Source organism: Doryrhamphus excisus, linkage group LG4 (genome assembly GCF_037039965.1).
Source record: "Doryrhamphus excisus strain RoL-2023G ecotype Guam linkage group LG4, RoL_Dexc_Guam_v1.1, whole genome shotgun sequence".
NCBI classification, from domain to species: domain Eukaryota; kingdom Metazoa; phylum Chordata; class Actinopteri; order Syngnathiformes; family Syngnathidae; genus Doryrhamphus; species Doryrhamphus excisus.
The window spans coordinates 17,112,703-17,133,877 of NC_136360.1; the positions used below are offsets into that span (position 1 = coordinate 17,112,703).

The following is a 21,175-nucleotide window of genomic DNA, read 5'->3' on the forward strand; positions in this document are numbered from 1 at the left end:
CTCGTCCGCTTCTATCATCAGGCGAGGCTCGCAACGCACTCTTTGATCTGGAGTGCTCCCTACCAAGAAGAAGCTTTTATTTGACATTGCGCCATTGTACTCCTTTGACTGCTACTATGGAAATGTGTCATTATCCTTCAAAAATCAACTTGAACCACGCTGGCACTGTGTTGCCAGTTTTTGGCTCTCTTGCAGTCGAGTGTGATAAAACGCTACATACGATGTCTGATTATAGCACATTGAACAAGCTCTGATAAAACAATGTACCGTATTTTCCGGACTATAAGTTGAACTTTTTGTCATAGGTTGGCTGTTCCTGCGACTTATACTCCAGAGCGACTTATAAATGGAAAAAAGTGTTACATAAACAATGGACACCTTTTCTGTTCATGTTTATTTTTTGTGTAGCTGAATAAGCATTGTGTTAGCATATCTTACACCTATTCAGCCTGTTCTCTATTCTTTTATTGGTAGAACTTGCCTTCCAAGAGGACGTAATGTCTGTTTTGGTCAAGTAGTTTGGAAAATAAATTACCCGCAAAAAATGCCACTTATACTCCGGAGCGACTTGTGTATGTTTTTTTTTCTACCTAATTATGCATTTTTGGGCCTGTGCGACTTATACTCTGGAGCGACTTATGTTTGTTTTTTTCTACCTAATTATGCATTTTTGGCCTTGTGCGACTTATATTCCGGAGCCATTATGCATTTTCGGCCTTTTGCGACTTATACTCTGGAGCGACTTATGTATGTTTTTTTTCTACCAAATTATGCATTTTTGGTCTTGTGCGACTTATACTCCAGAGCGACTTATGTTTTTTTTTCTACCAAATTATGCATTTTTGGTCTTGTGCGACTTATACTCCGGAGCTACTTATGTATGTTTTTTTTCTACCAAATTATGCATTTTTGGTCTTATGCAATTTATACTGTGGATTGACTTATAGTCCAGAAAATACGGAATATGGACACCCTAAATGTGCACTGTGTTTTTTTTACGTTTACGAGAAAAAAGGATGAATCCTATAATGTGGAAATTCATTTAACGCAGTCAGGTCTGGAACCAAATTAAGGGACACCCAAAGAAGCTTGTTTTTTTCATGCAATATTTTTAAAAGCAAATTGAATTTTGAAAGTAATAAACCCTGAGTGCAACCCAAATTATTTTGTGATGGCGAGGAACATCCGCCATATTTGTGTTGCATTAGCGATCTGTTCTCATGTTGTTGGAAAATACCCTGCTATATTTTTTTTAGCCGCCACAAAATGTATCCAAAGTTATCATAGACATGTCGGAGTCATCATAGGGTTAAAGAGCTTGGCGGGAATAAGGCCAGGCAATTGAGAGAGGTTACACAAAGACCACGACGAGAACAAAAGACCACCAGGCTTTAAATAATGGCACTACAGTTGGCGGTTTAAATAGCTAAATTCATAAACAGAGCCACATCCCCCGCACACATATCTACAGTGGATCATCTCCCACTCACTCATTCAACACATCTTTCCCTCCTGGGTTGCCAAGGTAGCAGCCAATGTTGCAGTCAGGAGGCTCCCACACTGAGTTCCCAAGGCCCAGCTTCCACCAACACACACAGACGCACGTTTGCCCACCTAGAAGCTCAGGGACAAACACATGTATCCACGTAAACCACCCCCTCACGGTGGCTCCCTGAGCTCGGGGCCGGCGGACTGCAGCCTGCAGTGTGTGGGCTGGCGGCGGAGCGGAGCCGAGTACTGCAAGGCTAGCTGACAGCAGACAGAGCGCCCCCTTTGAGTCTCAGATAACCCCGTTATGTCATCCCGGCAGAAACTGACCCGCCTCACCTGCTTGCAGAGAGGAGAGAGCCGACCCCCTTTGCTGTCCGCCCCCCCTTGGCCCCCTGAAGCACACAGGCACCGGGTTAAAAGTGAATGTCTGGCTGTCTCCCGTCCAGGAGGGAGGCATCCGGTGGGACCTTGGGTGAGGAAACCAACCCCGAGGCAAATCCGACCTTCAGATAGGATGCCAACGCAGGGGACATCTGCATGTTCTGTGTTCCATGTAAAGGGCACTCAGACTGGAACAAGAGGGGACAGAGGCAGCCTTAAATGAGGGTCAGAGCTGGGGCAGTGCAGCCAAGCGAGCTCCCAGCATGTCCAATTCTGGGTCCAAAGTGAGATGGGGGCAGGATCGGGGAATGGTGCTGGCTAAGAGAAAAGGGGGGACGAAACAGGATGTTCCCGGGACGCTGAAAGTTTTATGTCTGCCAGCTTGTTTCTGCACTCCCGAAGCCCTGGCAGGTCTTTTAATACCTGGCTTTTTGGAGACGTCAAACTCCTTTTTCATCCCATGCTGTCCGCCTCCTTCACGCTATCTTTACCCTTCAGTCCATTTCAGCCTCACACGGGACCGCTCCAGACCGCCACATCATCGCTCGGGTAAGGCTTTTCCACTGGAATTGGTTTGTCAGCGTAGAGAGAGCGGTGCGTGATTGTCGTAAATGAATCGTAGTGACATGACTGCTACTTCTCGCGCTCGTCGCTGCTGAGCAAGTCGTCAGCGCGAGTCAAGTCTTGCTGGATGGAGATTATTTGATTGAGTCCAAGTGTTTCAGATCTGGTTCAAATGCATATAATCTGTTTCAGAAGTAGGAGGGCTACCACTAATATTTAATGGTAATGGTAATGGTTTAATTTAATTTGAACATGCATCAGATTCCAATTGAGTGCATCCCATAATCAGTTCACAGTTCCACATGTCCAAAAGGAGTAGGAAGAAGCAAAGCTTATGAAATCCTACCCCTCCATCTGGTACTTTTACAATCAGTAACTGTTACATTTGTTCACTTCCTGCTTTCCTAATATAAATTGAGTTTTTGTTTTTATATTTTATTTGTATTTTAAATTAATAAATTATTTTTAATTTTTGTAATGAATTTAAATTTTTTATTATTTTATTTTTAGTTGAGAAAACAAAAATAAAATACAATTTAATTAAATTAAAAAACAAAATTAAATAAAATTTAATAAAGTAAAAAAAAAACTTAAACTATATTAGGAAAACAGGAAGTGAACAAATGTAACAGTTACTGATTGTAAAAGTACCATATAGAGGGGTAGGATTTAATAAGCTTTGCTTCTTCCTACTCCTTTTGGACATGTGGAACTGTGAATTGATTACCATTTTTCAGCCGACTTTAGCAGCAGCTTGACAAAAATAAAGAAAAACACTACTGTATGTGAAAAGGAAACATTTACAGATTTATGTTCCTGTAGTGAAAACTCTTCAAAACTCTTCATGGCAGGATTGCCAAGAAAAGAGCGGGCGAGCCGTATTCAAGCACTTAGCGGGCCGTAGTTTGCCCACCCCTGACCTACAGACACGTAGTCTCCATTAGAATGTCGACTATTTAGTTTGTGTGGCAAACTGCATCATAAGCTCAACTGAATGAATTGTAGCGGCCACAAGGTGTCGCCAAAAAGCACCCTGCTTAAACTTAAAGCAGCGCATGTTATATTATATATTTTTTGATATTGATTGAAGTTGCGGGACCAGCAGGACTATGAAAACAAGTGTAACTGGAAAATTAAAAAAAACGTAAGTCTTTTTTGTGAAGTACGGACATTTGAAACGCATTCTAACAATAATGCGGTATGAAAAAGGGCACAGGAGCTGCTTCCATGGCGGGGATTTAGCATGCTGCCTGTCAGACTCCGCAGCTGACATCGCAGTCTATTTATTTTTCATAGCCAACATCTGCTTGGCTTGCTACAGTGTCATTACGATTTGCATCAGCTTGCCAGATTTCTTGTATAAATGTGATACATGGAAGGTGACGATGCACACAAAAAGGGTTTCATTAAGTGCGCTTAAGTATGGCATCTTTCATGTCGGTAAAAAAAATCGATTCCGATTGGAGCTTGAAAAGCTATTTTCTTTTCAATTTTTTATGAAAAAAAAGCATACTTTCATTTCTACAACAGACAGCTCGCTTATACAAAAAAATGATGTGTGTCATTGCAACGTCTGTATGGATTCATCCAGCTCTTTGTATGGAGATGAGCGCTCGGCTGCCGATCTCCATCCAGTCGTGACTTTTAAAGCAGAAAAAGGCAGGAAATTGACACTTTTAAGAATGACGTATGAAAAGTATTGTCAATGGAATCATTTCTGGCGTGTCAAAAGCACCGTGCCCTCCCTCGCTACAGTGAACGCGGCGCTCCGACTGCAAAGCGTCTACGGGTAAGCGCACTTAATTCAAACAATGACACACTTCTGTGATATCTTAGCCTTAAGAGTATGCAAGGTGACAGCGCATTCACAGGTGAATGCCTGGGGCTTAAAGTGTGTGGGCTGCGGCGAAGTGCGTGTAGGGGAGCATTAAATAAAAGATTAACCTGCTGGTCCCCGGCCTGTTATGAGAACGCCGGGCGGTGGCAGCCGGCCGGGCGAGCGGGGAGGCAGGAAGGGGGAGAGGCGGGGAGCGAGCAAACAACCACAGAGGAGGCTTTTTCAAGCAGCTGAAGTCAGCCGGTGTGACAGTTGGAGCCCGGTTGTTAGAATAAAATGTAGATAGAATGAATATAATGTTAGTTATCACCCTTATATCCATTTGCTTAGACAATAGAATGTTCCCGTGACCCTGATCAGAGACCCCCAGTCACCCCCCCAGGTCCTGGAGGTGCCTGGATGCACCAACAGCGACCCTGCAGATGCTCATGTTAATCCTGCAAGAATATGTCAAGATAAGAACTCATAAAACAATAAAAGTAATTACTCTCACATATACACACACACATAGACAAACAAATACAGCTCGTGCAACTGACTCCCCCCCCCTTAGAGTTGCACGACCATGTAGTAGGGACCCCCGAAAAGAGATTAAAGTGGAGCGGCATGTCACTGGGTATGTGGTTCCACTCTCCTCGCTGCGAGTAACTTTGAATATTGTTGTCTGTCTCTTCTGTATTTCTGTATTTAAGTGTTTTTAAAAGTGTCACAGGAGTTTGAACCTGACACCAGTTCTCCGAACGCCTGCCCGACGAGGCTTCACGCTACACTGCCGTGCTCGGAGCTGACAGGGGTTCCACCCAGGGAAAACCGAGTCTCTTTCGCACCTTGTCAGCAAAGACCGATGGGAGACGCATCAAACTCACGCCACGATTTCTTTGGCTGTCGTTCTGACAGCGGCCGGTGCAGGAGATCTTTCACAACACAAGTACTAACAAATACAAGTACTACCAACAAGTATTGGGGATATACACAAGACCACAGTGCTTCATTGACCAACATTATCTTCCAATTAGCATCATAGCTCCTACTCTGTCCTTTGCTAACGTGCTAACAACAGGCCTTGTGCTGTAGTACCAGCTCGCTGGTATATGTGTGTGACAGGAAAAAAAGCTCAGACTCGCACGGGGTGAGGTCGACCCTTATTTAAGTAATAAATTATTTAAGTAATAAATAAAATGACAATAAATAAACTAAATAAAGACTACCTTTATTTAAGTAATAAGATATTTTAATTTTAATTTTAATTTTAATTTTAATTTTAATTTTAATTTTAATTTTAATTTTAATTTTAATTTTAATTTTAATTTTAATTTTAATTTTAATTTTTGTTTGTTTTTGGAATGTGGGAGGAAACCGGAGTTCCGGGAGAAAACCCACACATGCAGGGGGAGAACATGGAAACTCCACACAGAGATGGCCAAGGGTGGAATTGAACTCGGGTCTCCTAGCTGTGAGGTCTGCGCGCTAACTATAATTATACAGTTAATTAATATAATAATAATAATAATAATAATAATAATAATAATAATAATAATAATAATAATAATTGTATACTATATAATTAATTTTAATTAAATTTTAATTTTAATTTTTTATTTAACCACTCGACCGCCGTGCAGCCCGACTTTCAAAATAAAATACTCAAATTGTGTACAGTGTGCATTGTTGCTGTGATCTCTGCTGCAATTGGTGGGGGGGTTCAAGGTCGTCTCCAGTCGAAGGAAGTTGCAATTTCGTCAAACAGACCGGATAAAAAAATGCTTGTTTACGCCATCAAAAGTCTACATTTCGGATTCAAGTATGTTTGAGCGCTTTCTAACTCTTAGCTGCCTTCTCGCCGCATGGAAAATCACACTTAAGGGGAAAATCGTGCCGAGGGAGACCGTGGTGATGATGACAGCATGCGGTATCCCGGTGTTATTTTTGTACACAACAGCCTCCATTATCCTGGTGCGACTGACTCCATTTTGTGGCCCATTACGACGAAAGAGGAAGATGGCTCTGAAGAGGAGCGACTGAAGAGTATCTTCAAAAGTTGCCAAACGCATTTGCCGGAACTTGACTATAAAAACAAACGACACCGACTGACTTTGCTTGCAAATCGGCTGCGCACACGCGTGTTTATTTCCTGCATCCACGTCGTGTTTACCGCCACGGCGGCGTGGCCATCGGCGCCGCCTGTTTGCTCTTTAACCAGATTATCAGAAGAGGAGTGTCAGTAAGTAGGATCTAAAATGAAAGCCATTATGGAACATTATCCCAGGGATGCACCCGCCCCGCCCCCGTGATCCATCTGCCGCACTGCCACCCACACATCCAGTACGCCGAGATTACAGCCGTGATTAGCGGCAGGAAGCGCTGCTTAATTCAAACACCCCTGGAGAACACGTGGCACCCACATGGAGGGCGGAGGTGCTGCGGGAGGCAATGTGGGCACCCGTTCTTCTCGAAATGCTGGCACCAGCACGTGATCGATCGCCGCGGTTACCGTGTTTACCGTGTAGGGGGCGGGGTTAAAACCCCATTCAGCAGCTGGTATGCACGTTCGATCCAATCGGAAGCCTGAAAAACCACAAACTGCTGGTGTTTGGTTCATATTGGCCCAATTAATTACTGGATTAATCGAAACATCAAGCTTCAAATTAATTCCGAACGGAGGGTTGCAGCCCTAATCATCATATTTAAAGGAAAATCGTTTTGCCGTCTCCATTTCTTTGATGAATAGGACGTTTTGCAACCGTCACCTTTTAATGCAGGCCAGGGGTCGGCAACCTTTACTATCAAAGGCGCCATTTTCCCCGTCTCATAGTCACAAATAGCCTGAGCTGCAAACATGACACAAGTTTTTAGTCCTAGAACTTTAGTGCATTTTGTGGGTCCTTCCCGTATCATTTCATCGAAATGTAAATAAAGGGATCCATAAGACCCCAGGTGGGAGCATCTGTAAGATCCCAGGTGGGAGGATCCATAAGATCCCAGGTGGGAGCATCTGTAAGATCCCAGGTGGGAGGATCCATAAGATCCCAGGTGGGAGGATCTGTAAGATCCCAGGTGGGAGGATCCATAAGATCCCAGGTGGGAGGATCCATAAGATCCCAGGTGCGAGGATCCATAAGATCCCAGGTGCGAGGATCTGTAACATCCCAGGTGGGAGGATCCGTAACATTCCAGGTGGAAAGATTCGTAATATCCCAGGTGGAAGGATCCGTAACATCCCAGGTGGGAGGATCTGTAACATCCCAGGTGGGAGGATCCGTAACATCCCAGGTGGGAGGATCTGTAACATCCCAGGTGGGAAGATGCATAACATCCCAGGTGGGAGGATGCATAACATCCCAGGTGGGAGGATCCGTAACATGCTAGGTGGGAGGATCTGTAACATCCCTGGTGGGAGGATCCATAACATCCCAGGTGGAAGGATCTGTAACAACCCAGGTGGGAGAATGCGTAACATCCCAGGTGGGAGGATGCGTAACATCCCAGGTGGGAGGATGCGTAACATCCCAGGTGGGAGGATGCGTAACATCCCAGGTGGGAGGATGCGTAACATCCCAGGTGGGAGGATCCATAACATCCCAGGTGGAAGGATCCGTAACAACCCAGGTGGAAGGATCCGTAACAACCCAGGTGGAAGGATCCGTAACATCCCAGGTGGGAGGATCCGTAACATCCCAGGTGAGAGGATCCGTAACATCCTAGGTGGGAGGATCCGTAACATCCCAGGTGGGAGGATCTGTAACATCCCAGGTGGAAGGATTCATAACATCCCAGGTGGAAGGATCCATAAGATCCCAGGTGGGAGGATCCGTAACATCCCAGGTGGGAGGATCCATAACATCCCAGGTGGAAAGATCCATAACATCCCAAGCGGAAGGATCTATAACATCCCAGGTGGAAGGATCCATAACGTCCAAGGTGGAAGGATCCATAACATCCCAGGTGTGTTGGGTCGGCAATCAGGTGGCGCTAGCATAAAGGAGCAGACAGGAAGCACCTCTGACTTCCTGTCTCTAGTGTCTGAGACCAAGCCAGACGTGATCGTTCTTATTTGGGACATTTGTGCGTGCATCATTGCCTTTTTATGGCGATTTTTGTTTTTCCTGGAATTAAATATTTAAATTGCTTTGACCTGCCAGTTATTTTTATTTTTTGACACTTTTGTTACGTGTCATGCTACAAGGACACCTTGAGGGACATCACAGCCAAACGTAAACACGGCAAAATTTCATGTTAAAGTTTCAGTGGGAACTCTAAGACACCACATGCGGCCCTCCTGGTCTATTGAACACCCTCACATGTGGACTAGTCTCTGTAGTAAAAAGACCCCTTCCGTACCTGTGATCTTGTCGCGCACCAGTTTGCAGGACTCGATCTCCCCGATGCTCCCGAACAGGCTGCGGAACTCCTCCTGGGTCATGTTCTGGGGCAGGTAGTTGACAATGAGGTTGGTCTTGCTGTCGTCGTTTGTGGGCCCGGTCTGCATGGGCGAGGGGCAGCCGCGGCTGTTACTGGTGGGGCCGTTGGCCGTGGTGCCCCCTCCGCTGGGGCCATTTGTCACCGGAGCCTCCATGTTACTAATGATCTGGGGGAGGTGGAGGGAGAGGATGGGCGGCGTGATTTTCTTTCCCAAACAATTCCAAGTGAATACATGACCTTCGACCTTTCTAAAGGACCCTGATAATTTAGTAGGAGCTAAAAAAAATCAATTAATTTTTCATTTAGTCATAACTGAAGCTTAGCAGGTTTTCTTTATTTTTCTTAAGCTGCGGCACTTGCCCTTAAGTCTTCTAGCTCCTGATGGAGGCTATACATTTACAGCACTGGATATGCATGCATTGTCAATAATTTTGGATATGCAATTTTATGATAAGATCTGTAATAAAATAGCAAATAAAAAAAACATATTGTCTCAAATAATATTTGAGACATAAAAATAAAAAATAATAAAAGTGGCTATAAACCCCGAATGTAGTGTTGGGCTTCATTTTAAGTATGTTATCATCATTTTATAGATCTATATAAGAATTAATGACATACAGCTGGATGCCAGGTTAATATTACCCTACTTTTATTTTGAAGCTGACTTTGCACTGAACAGGAAGTCACTGTGTGAACCACAGAGACCAGAGTTTTGTTTGTCCCTGGGTCCTTATGCTCTTTTAAACGCCCCTTTGTATGGACTTGTTATGGACTCCTACTATAGAGCAGCTACACACAATGACCAACACAGGCAGCTTTCTAGATCTTCTAGAATCTGCACCTATTCCAGGTCTATTTCCTTGGACTTTTAGTTTATTCCACACCACAGCCCTCGCCCACTCCGCTGTGATTGGTCACACTTGACTTGTACAGATACGGGCAGTCCGGCACACTGTGACATCACAGGGAGCCATTAATTTTTTAATTTTAATTCCTTAATTCCTGTTGTGGAAGGAAACCGGAGTTCCCGGAGAAAACCCACGCATGCACAGGGAGAACATGCAAACTCCACACAGAGATGGCTGAGGGTGGAATTGAACTCGGGTCTCCTAGCTGTGAGGTCTGCGTGCTAACCACTCAACCACCATGCAGTCCATCATATTAGTATTTATAATAATTAATAAAAATTTAATTTAATTTAATTTAATTTAATTTAATTTAATTTAATTTAATTTAATTTAATTTAATTTAATTTAATTTAATTTAATTTAATTTAATTTAATTTAATTTAATTTAATTTAAATTTTAATTTCGAAGGAAGTTGCAATTTCGTCAGAGCGAAAACAGACTGGATAAAAAATGCTTGTTTACGGCATCATTGGTCACATTCGACTTGTACAGTTAACACTTTGTATACGGGCAGTCCGGCACGCTGTGACATCACACGGAGCCATCCCAAATTTCTTTCAGGGCTCAATTAGAGCTCATTATTTGAAACTTTGGCATAATTTAACAAATGTTATGTTTATTCGACTCATGTTCTTGCTGGTTTGTGTTTACATTCATGAGTGAATTTATTTCTTACATACAAAACATTCTGCTTTTATTTTGGAGGGTCCTTGGGAACTTTTAATGGGGGCTAAAGCCACCCTAAATTAGCCCTCATCTCACATTATTTATTAAAATTGGATCCCAAACATAAGCAGCCGCAGAATGTTTGTTTCTCGGTGTAATCCAACACGTCTGCGTTATAGGCGGAGATGTCATCGCAGCAAATGGGCCAGGCCTTTAGTGGGAAGCCACATTTGGTGGGAAACCACATTTGAATGCTGCTGCTGAGCTGCTGTGACAGAAGAAAGTTCAGGCTCTTCTCCTCCGGTTTTCAAGAGCATCTCAGGATCAAAGTGTTCTCAGAGGGACTGTGAGCTGGCGTAAGTGTGAGAAAATACGTTTGGAAAAAAAAAAGGAAAGCGAGAAGGAAGATGTAGGTTGCTTTTGCAGCAGAGCACTCGGAGGTGTTTTTTTAATAGACATGTCACTTGGAGATGAACGCTGCCCCCCCCCCAAAAAAAAAAAAACAGGGGGTGGAGTTGCCGCTTTGCATCGCATTACTAAATATACTTGCCTGTGAGGACTATGTGTGTTATCAGGTTTAAATTTTATTCGAATTCTGAATTTTTTAAATCATAATATTACTTTGAAACTGTACTTCATTTGTTTGTGTAGATTTTTGATTATTTTTATTATTTTATTTTTTGATTATTTTATCCTGCAGTATCCTTCAGTCGTCAGAAATACACATACATATACATAATATACATTTATTGAGTTAGTACATTTGAAATACAATAACAAATACACATTCCTCCATCTTTTTTCTATGCTGCTTATCCTCATTATGCTGGAGCCTATCCCAGCTGTCATCGGGCGAGAGCCGGGGTACATGCTAACATGCGCGTTTATGGAATAGGCGAGGAAGCCGGAGTACCCGGAGAAAACCCACACACGGAGAAAACATGCTAACTCCACACGGAGAATCGAACCCAGGTCTCCTGACTAGATGCTAACCACTCCTCCACCGTGCGAATTTCTTACGTTGTTGATACACTTACAAACCCTATCATAAACAAATATTAGCGGGAAGATTCACCACTGTAGAAAGATTCAATAATGACTCTCACTGTGGTTTGCTAGAGTCCCAAATCTTTAGAAATGGCTTTTTTCTCCCTTTAATAATTAAATGTTTCATTAAAAAACTGCATTTTGTGTTCAGTTGTGTTGTGATAATAAACTAATATTTCAATTACTTGATCTGAAACATTCAAGTGTGAAAAATATGCAAATAAGAATTGAGGAAGTTAGTCGACATTTTCATGTATTTGTATTTTGTTGTGGATAATATACTGTATATATTATTATGGTTGTTTAATAAACAATATCAATGTCCCAATATTACAATATTTTTTAATATTTGTGGATAATGACTCTCACTGTGGTTTGCTGGAGTCCCAAAGCTTTAAAAATGACTTTTTCCTCCCTTTAATAATAAAATTTTTCATTAAAAAAATGCATTTTGTGTTCAGTTGTGTTGTGATAATAAACTAATATTTCAATTACTTTGATCTGAAACATTCAAGTGTGAAAAATATGCAAATAAAAAAGTTAGCCGGAAGTTAGCCGACATTTTCATGTATTTGTATTTTGTTGTTGATAATATACTGTATATATTATTATAGTTGTTTAAAGCCGACATTTTCATGTATTTGTATTTTGTTGTTGATAATATACTGTATATATTATTATAGTTGTTTAATAAATAAAACCTGGACATCTTTTTTTAAAATAGTGCTATGTTTGTACCAATAAATAAAATATTTTTTAAATAAATAAAATATTTTTTAAATAAATAAAATAAATAAAATAAATAAAATAAATAAAATAAATAAAATAAATAAAATAAATAAAATAAATAAAATAATAGTTTTTGTCCCGTCCAGCCATTGGGGCACATAGTATTGTTGATCTAAATTCCCTTACATGCTAAACAGAAAAAAAAAATAATTCATTTTAATACTAAGAAATCATTAAATTCATTTCAGCCAGGCAAAAGTATTTTGGTAATTTTATTCATAGAATTATTGGAGTATGAAGGACTGTTTGTGTATTTTTAATCAGCCCGCATCATATCTGGGACATACTAATGAGGAAATTAGTTCGAAGAAATCAGTGAAAACGAGGGGGAAAAAAAGAGAGGCGTTGTGCTCTTCCACCAGAAAAACGGCAAAACGGCACGGCGAGATTTGACAAGTATGACCTGGGAGCAAATGAGCATGTTGGTTAACCTCGTTTCTAGTAGCTTCAAGTAGGAAATCAAGTCTGATGTTTGTTTACTTTTCATTGAGTATGTTGGTCTTGCATATCTGCCGTCCTCTTATTATGCAGACACACACACACACACACACACATTGGTTGGCACACACTCATTCCCACACTGTCAGTTAGAATAAACACACACACATGTGAGAACAATGGGCCCGAGTCCACAGCAATGAAAGACGGAAAAACAGACGGCAAGATGTCTGAACCTCTCAAGATGAGAGCTGCATGCAAATTGTTCTTTTGAAGGATCCTTCCCTGCTCGATGCTCCAGCACAGCAAAGACCCCCGGACGTGAGAGCGAGCAATATGTAACCACAACAGAAAGTTGACTGAAGTGGGTCTTATTATTACGTTTGTTGCCCGCCCCCCCTTCCGAGATGTTCCAGTCTACTACAGGCTATCGACACTGCGGGACACTCTAGCAGGCCAAGATGGCTACTTCTCATTAGCGGGGTCCAGCAGAGCCTGAGCGGACATCTGTACATCTCCGCATACATCTGCATGTCTCTGCAAGCCTGTCCCCTTAAGGGGGGAACGCCGCTATTTTTGGAATTTTGCCCATCATTGCCCAACAACATATATTCCTTTTTCCATTTTTTGTGCCTTAGAACGCCAGAAAATGAGTTAATACGAGCTAGCTAACAATGCACATCATTGGGAAACAGCTATTTTGACGCGTAACAAGTGTTCCATAAAAGGGGGAACGCCACTATTTTTGGAATCTTGCCCCTAATTGCCCAACAACATATATTCCTTTCCCTTTTTTGTGCCTCAAAACGCCAAAAAACCAAGTTAATACGAGCGAGCTAACAATGCATGTCATTGGGAAACAGCTACATATTCATTCATTCATTCATTTTCTACCGCTTTTTCCTCACGAGGGTCGCGGGGGGTGCTGGAGCCTATCCCAGCTGTCTTCGGGCGAGAGGCAGGGTACACCCTGGACTGGTCGCCAGCCAATCACAGGGCACATATAGACAAACAACCATTCACACTCACATTCATACCTATGGACAATTTGGAGTCACCAATTAACCTAGCATGTTTTTGGAATGTGGGAGGAAACCGGAGAACCCGGAGAAAACCCACGCATGCACGGGGAGAACATGCAAACTCCACACAGAGATGCCCGAGGGTGGAATTGAACCTCGGCCTCCTAGCTGTGAGGTCTGCGCGCTAACCACTAGACCGCCGTGCCGCCAGCTACATATTTTGATGCATAACAAGTGTTCCATTTCCATAAAGGGGGAACGCCACTATTTTTGGAATCTTGCCCATCATTGCCCATCAACACATATTCCTTTCCCTTTTTTGTGTCACGATGTGGGCGTCACCCTCTCATGACAGCTCCTTTAGTTTCCTTCCTTGCCTCTGTTCATGCCCTTATTTTGATACTACTTCCTTTCTTGTTCCCTTCTGCTTTCTCTGACTCAGTTCACACACCTGTCTCTAATTTCCCCTCTCCCTATTTAGTTCAGGTGTGTGCTCTTTCGTTTGTGGCGTCATTGTCTTTGTTTTTGGTTTGCCTGTAGTTGCTATCTACATTGCTTAAACACCATTAAATCCCTTGTACCTACATTTTTGGTCCTGCTCTCTGCATCCTGGGGTCGCATCGCTAAGCTCGCAAGCCAGCTCGTGACATTTTGTGCCTTAGAACGCCAGAAAACGAGTTAATACGAGCTAGCTAACAATGCACGTCATTGGGAAACAGCTATTTTGATGCATAACAAGTGTTGCATAAAAGGGGGAACGCCACTATTTTTGGAATCTTGCCCATCATTGCCTAACAACACACATTCCTTTCCCTTTTTTGTGCCTTAGAATGCCAGAAAACAAGTTAATACGAGCTAGCTAACAATGCACGTCATTAGGAAAAACAGCTATTTTGATGCGTAACAAGTATTCCATTTCCATAACTGACTTGTATATTATATTCATTCATTATCGCTTATCCTCACCAGGGTCGCGGGGGGTGCAGGAGCCTATCCCAGCTGTCTTCAGATGAGAGGCGGGGTACACCCTGGACTGATGGCCGGCCAATCCCAGGGCTTATTATATTATATTATATGACTTGTACATTAACCCAGCTATAGCGATATTGCTATTGTAGCAGCTAACACCAAATACTACATTTCTGGTGGAATAACACTACGCCTCGCTGTAGGCCTTGCTATAGACGGTTTTGAAAAAGTCGTTTTGAAAAATAAACGCAAGGCGCTAAATCAGGCTAATCAGGGTAGTGGCAGTAAGCCCAAAAGTGGGTCAACTTTGGGATTCCATATGTTACCAAGAAAACAACAAGATCAGAACAGACGACATCTATACAAAGACTTGTTAGCTCGTGTGCTGGAAGATACAACCGTTCCATCAGTCGGCATCCCAATTAAAGCGTACTTTGGAGGTTTTTGTGTGAGCTCTGAACTCTTTCTGTGTACTGAACTGTGTATACATGTTTGTGTGTACATGTGTAAAATGTACCTACAGTGCGTATTTTTGTTTGTTTTTTTTGCGTGGTAGGCAATGTAACATCTGACTTTTATCAAGGACTTCCTCTTCCTGCCGTGTGTTTCTCCTTCCTCTTTTTGCCTCCTTGGGGTCCTTTTTATGGTGTTAAAATTGGCCTCCAGCCTCATCCGTTGGTGAGTTGCATCACCAACAACATCGTTGGAATCGAACATCGGGGCTCATAAAAACATAGAAGTACGTTTTTGGATGTTGAATGAGTTAATGGTCAAATAACGTCAATATTTACTATGAATTACAAAAGTGTGATAGCTAATCCTGACATCAGATTAGAGGTGTCCAGGCTGGTCCACTAGTATATATCAGAATATGCAGTGTTGCCATGTAGTACTACTTAAGCCGATTGCTAAATTCCAAAGGAAATATGTCTAAATATGTACATTTTAACAACAGCCAGGTATCATCAGCATCCATCCCAGTCAGCAGAGCAGCAGCAGCACCAGAGTGTGATTGTGTAAACACAGTAGAACATCAGATCATATTACTTGATGGCTGTGTAAAATGGCTGAGCCATCCATTTGGCAGCAGCAGCAGTCGTCTCCTTACCATCTTTGGCTGTGTCAGCAATCCCTTCTCTGCCCAGCCCTGGAGCTGTGGGAGCTCTGCCTGACGCCACTGTGTCTCTGTCGACCCCTATGGAGCAGGAGCACAAAGAGGGAGGAGGGAAGGGGGGGGGGGAAAGGGGCACAGCCCGCCGTCAGCATCATCAAGTCACTTTTGCAAGTTTGGGGTTTGTTTGATTTTGTTGTGATGGGAGGAAGAAGGAAAGGGGGGTGGGGGTATGGCGGCTCAGCGGGGTGTAACGGTATGTCGTTATCGCTGGTTGGTAGCTCGGATCTCAGTTGGGATCATTTAGGGGAAGAGTACGAGTACAAAATACTGGCAGGAAATTCTTCAATACATCCAATGATTTATATACAGATTTATATTTGATTTAAATTATTATTATTGTTATTATTATTATTATTATTATTATTATTATTATTATTATTATTATTATTATTATATTAAATTATATTATTAATAATTATTAAAAAAAATTAATAGATTTATATTTGATTTAATTAATTAATTAATATTTATTATTATTATTATTATTATTATTATTATTATTATTTTATATTATATTATTAATAATTATTATTTTAAAAAATTATTAATAGATTTCTATTTGATTTCATTAATAGTAATTATTATTATTATTATTATTGTTATTATTATTGTTATTGTTATTGTTATTATTATTATTATTATTATTATTATTATTATTATTATTATTATTATTATTATTATTATTATTATTATTATTATTATTATTATTATTATTATTATTATTTTTATTATTATTATTATTATTATTATTATTATTATTTAACAATTTATTAAGATATTTATATTTGATTTAATTATAGTAATTATTGTTATTATATTGTATTATATTATTAATAATTATTATAAAAAAATAATTAACTTTGCTGCATGCATTTGCACCCTAGTTCAGGCCTCCTACCAGTTGGACCTGCCTTGAAGGCCTCCCCATCTGGGTGGCATCCTGACCAGATGCCCCGCCCATCTCATCCGGGCTCCTCTCCATGGGAGATTTTACCCCGAATTTCTCCTGGATGACGTCCAAAACTCATTGTACTTGTGTCCTTTTTGTCGCTATTCAAAGCTCATGATCATTAGTGATGGTAGGAACTCTCCAAGGTACTTATATTCTTCCACTTGGGGAAGAGTCCACCCTTCCCTGGATGAGGACCATTGACTCTAACTTGGGGTCACGGATGCTGAGTGTCGGCTATGCGGGGATCCACTGTATGTTTCATCATTTTGGATAGTTGGCAAGACTTTTCAAAATAAAATACAACGAGTGTGAATAGTGTGAAAACTTGAGTATTTATATAAGTATTTATATAAGTCTTCCCAAATATGAGACTTTAACAAAGCTGTGGTTTGCCATTGTGTTGCTTTATGGAGCAGATGCATGACGCCACAAACACTTCCTGTCCCTCACTAAATACGTACCCTGTGGCAACCGAATGTTCCGTACCAAAAGATTCCAATAACAATACCGTTACACCGCTAGCCATTGGAAAAGTCGTCATTCCGGCACTAAAACAACAACGGCTTTCCCTTTTTTGTGCCTTATAACGCCAGAAAACGAGTTAATACGAGCTAGCTAACAATGCACGTCATTGGGAAACAGGTATTATGATGCGTAACAAGAGTTCCATTTCCATAAAAGGGGGAACGCCACTATTTTTGGAATCTTGCTCATCAACACATATTCCTTTCTCTATTTGGTGCCTCATAACACCAAAAAAACGAGTTAATACGAGCTAGCTAACAATGCACGTCATTGGGAAACAGCTATTTTGATGCGTAACAAGTGTTCCATTTCCATAAAAGGGGGGACACTACTATTTTTGGAATCTTGCCCATCATTGCCCAACAAGATATATTCCTTTCATTTTTTTGTGCCTTAGAATGCCAGAAAATGAGTTAATACGAGCTAGCTAACAATGTACGTAATTGGGAAAAACAGCTATTTTGATGCGTAACAAGTGTTCCATTTCCACAAAAGGTTCCCCCTTCCCACTATTTTTGGAATCTTGCCCATCATTGCCCAACAACACATATTCCTTTCATTTTTTTGTGCCTTATAACGCCAGAAAACGATACTGTTACACCCTTAGCCGCTGGGAAGGTCGTCATTCCGGCACTAAAACAATAATGGCTCAGGAGGAATTGGGTAAATATTTTAGTTGTGTGTCCATGGGGGGGGGGGGGGGGTGTTGGCTTTTCCAACAGCAAATCCTCCAGGCATGCCTGCATCCCTGTATCCTTGTATCCCTGTATCCCTGTATCCCTTTCACCACAGCCTATACCAGAAATTGTCTCAAAGGTTGTCAAGCTGAAGCCCGACGCCCAGGATGCGGCTCGCTCCACAATGGAAGCCATCTGATTGGTTCTCCCTGCCGTGACCTTGGCTTTATGACTTTCTAATGAGGGTTTCCCTTTTGCTATCCGCCCGTAAACAAGCCTGCGGTCGGAGAGACAGAAATATCACAAATGAGCAGGAAGTCTGTTGCAGCGGCACTCAAGAGCGAGCGGGGGTGGGGGTGTGTATGTGGGGGGGTTACTAATGCCTACAGCTATGGATGCCACTAGCAGCCAATTTAGCGGGAGTAGAGAAAAAGAGGCGGGATGACCCCTGCCTTCATTGACTCCTTCACAGGGATGAGGAGAGGGAGTCGGGAAGGGAAAGGATGAGTAATGCGGGAGACACTTCCCGTGCTTCAAAGACGGAAAAGACGAAGCCGGGGAGTGAAGGAGAGTCGCCGCGTGTTCTCCTGTCAATGTGTCTTGTAAACTTGGGCAGGGATGCATAATGGAGGTCTGAATGAGAATGAGGTGCCAGCTTGGAAGGGAAAAACTGGTCCACGGGTGCGGGTGGGGGGGAAATAGGTCAGTGCGCAGGTGTCCTATTTGAGGTAAAATATTTTAGCGAGAGCCATTTTTGTTTCAGTGCGGTGAGGACAACAGGGAACAAAATTTGCAGTGAAGCATGCTGGCACCAATTTCCCATGGAAATAATCTGTTCCAGTGTCAAACTGTCACCAAATTCAATTACATATTGCATATAGGATTCTTGTTTGGATCCATTCTGGGTGGACTACAGACCGCTAATCATAAATAATGTGGAAATTAAAAGCATTTGACTTATTTTCAAGTAAATCTGAACAATATTTTTGTCAATAATAACAATAATAATCAAAAACGTACATATTTATTGCCCAAATTCAGCATTTCCTAGCATATTAATGGCTAAATGAACTGCTGCATTCAAAGACATTGTGATGAAATGTAGTATTCTATCCTGGACACACAAGCACCAGATTTGATCGCCGGGAACGACAAAATCTCAAAAACAAAAAAAAAAAAACAAAGGCTACTTGTTGGTTTTACCCACTCAAAGCTAGAACTTCCTGTCTGCTGTTCACTCTACTCCCCTAGGGAACACATTTATAGCAACACATCCCAGCAAGAGTCTTATTTACGCCTTAAATGGCGTATTTTGTAATAATACGAGCGCAACAGCGACTATAGGGGTGTTATATCATGTCTCAAGAGCTCTAATAATGATAAAACACATTTAGAGCGTCATTTAAAGACTTTGTACAAAAATTCAATTTATACATTTCCTCCTACTTGGAGGAAATCCACTTAATTAAGCACAATAATTATTATATTTGTATACATGCTGTTATCACGTTTATGTGTTTAATAAATGATGTCCCATATGTTTCATATCATATGACATATTCATCTACTTTTTAAAATAAGTCGCAGAGCGCCATAATATGGTGTTAGCCTTGATGCTACAATTTAGGCAGTTTAAAAGCTTTTAGTAAGCCCGACTGGGAACACACTAAACATGTGTGTGTAGCTTTAATGCTAATTAGCTGTGGCCTCCGACAGAGTGTGCGCCTCCAAGAAGCTATATTGTGTACTTTTATCTACTTTGTACATCAAATATGTACTTTTCCTCCATCCACGCTAGTAACTGGAAAATCCAACCACTTGGACTTGGTGGTCCTTATAACAGCTGATCATCAATATAGCCAATATTATGTACTTGTACAATGATGTGGGAATTATCTTCGGACCTAACGTTTGGTCCCACAGAGTCCAGGAAACAGTTCTTTTTTTTTTAAAATCACATGTGTGCACAATAAAACACACAACCGCCGCAAAAACGAACCAAAAAAAACATAAAAAATGTCAAGAGACCAAAAGGTATTGAAGAAAATACATAAACATTAGCATTACTAGCATAGCTATGTGTGCTAGGGTGCTGACATTACACTCATTTTCACCGCATGATACAATGTAAGGCTATACTAAAATATGTACTAGAAAATCCAAAACAGCTGATCATCAATATAGCCAATATTATGTACTTGTACAATGATGTGGGAATTATCTTCGGACCTAACGTTTGGTCCCACAGAGTCCAGGAAACAGTTCTTTTTTTTTTTAAATCACATGTGTGCACAATAAAACACACAACCGCCGCAAAAACGAACCAAAAAAAACATAAAAAATGTCAACAGACCAAAAGGTATTGAAGAAAACACATAAACGCTAGCAGATCAAGCATAGCTATGTGTGCTAGGGTGCTGACATTACACTCATTTTCACCGCAACATCATGCTAGGTTAGCTAATTTTGAAAACAACCTTAGGGGTTCCCAAACTTTACCAACTCAGGTAAAAAATATTAGGTAAATAAAATATTATTAAAAATACAAACATTAATAATTATCTAAAATATTAACACAATAACATTGATATAATTATTCTATTTTATATATAATACAATTTATTAATAAGTTAATAATTAATTAATTGCAATTACAATTAATATTAAAATAATAATAAAAATATTTTAATTTGATTTTTAAGTTTATTGTTATATATATGTGAAATGTTATGTTTGCATATATAAATTTAAATATAAAATAAAATGTTATATTAATTTATAGGTCAATAAAATATTATTAAAAATACAAACATTAATAATTATCTAAAATATTAATACAATAACATGATATAATTATTCTATTTTATATATAATACAATTTATTAATAAGTTAATATATTAATTAATTGCAGTTACAATTAATATTAAAATAATAATAAAAAATAATTTTATTTTGAAGTTTATTTTTATATATGTGAAATGTTATGTTTGTATATATTAATTTAAATATCAATTAATATTAAAATAATCATAAAAATATTTTAATTTAATTATTATTGATAGTTATTATTAATTATTATTTTAATTTCTATTTTATATATAAATACAATTCATATATTGTATATAACATATATATATATAACATGAAGAGCTAACCTGAAAGAAGGAAACTTGAGGCGTTTTTCTGACGTATGACATGCAAGCAAACGTCATCATAGTGACCACACGTATATAGGAAGCGGCGTGCCGATGGATGGGAGCCGCCATCGTCACACGTGCACAAAAAGACACGACGATGTCGGCCATTTCTTA

General features: G+C 40.5%; 1 protein-coding gene across 6 annotated transcripts in view; it reads right to left on the reverse strand.

The window, feature by feature from the left end:
- The window catches only part of elavl4 (ELAV like neuron-specific RNA binding protein 4), a 127,558-nt gene that overhangs the window by 56,662 nt on the left and 49,721 nt on the right, over positions 1 to 21,175 (reverse strand). For all 6 annotated transcript variants that reach the window (XM_078790305.1, XM_058074395.2, XM_058074393.2 and 3 more), the window contains 2 exons: positions 15,644 to 15,730; positions 8,612 to 8,858 (listed from right to left, as the gene is read on the reverse strand). In XM_078790305.1, coding sequence (XP_078646431.1) covers positions 8,612 to 8,858; positions 15,644 to 15,730 — 334 coding nt within the window. The remainder of the gene's footprint in view (positions 1 to 8,611; positions 8,859 to 15,643; positions 15,731 to 21,175) is intronic.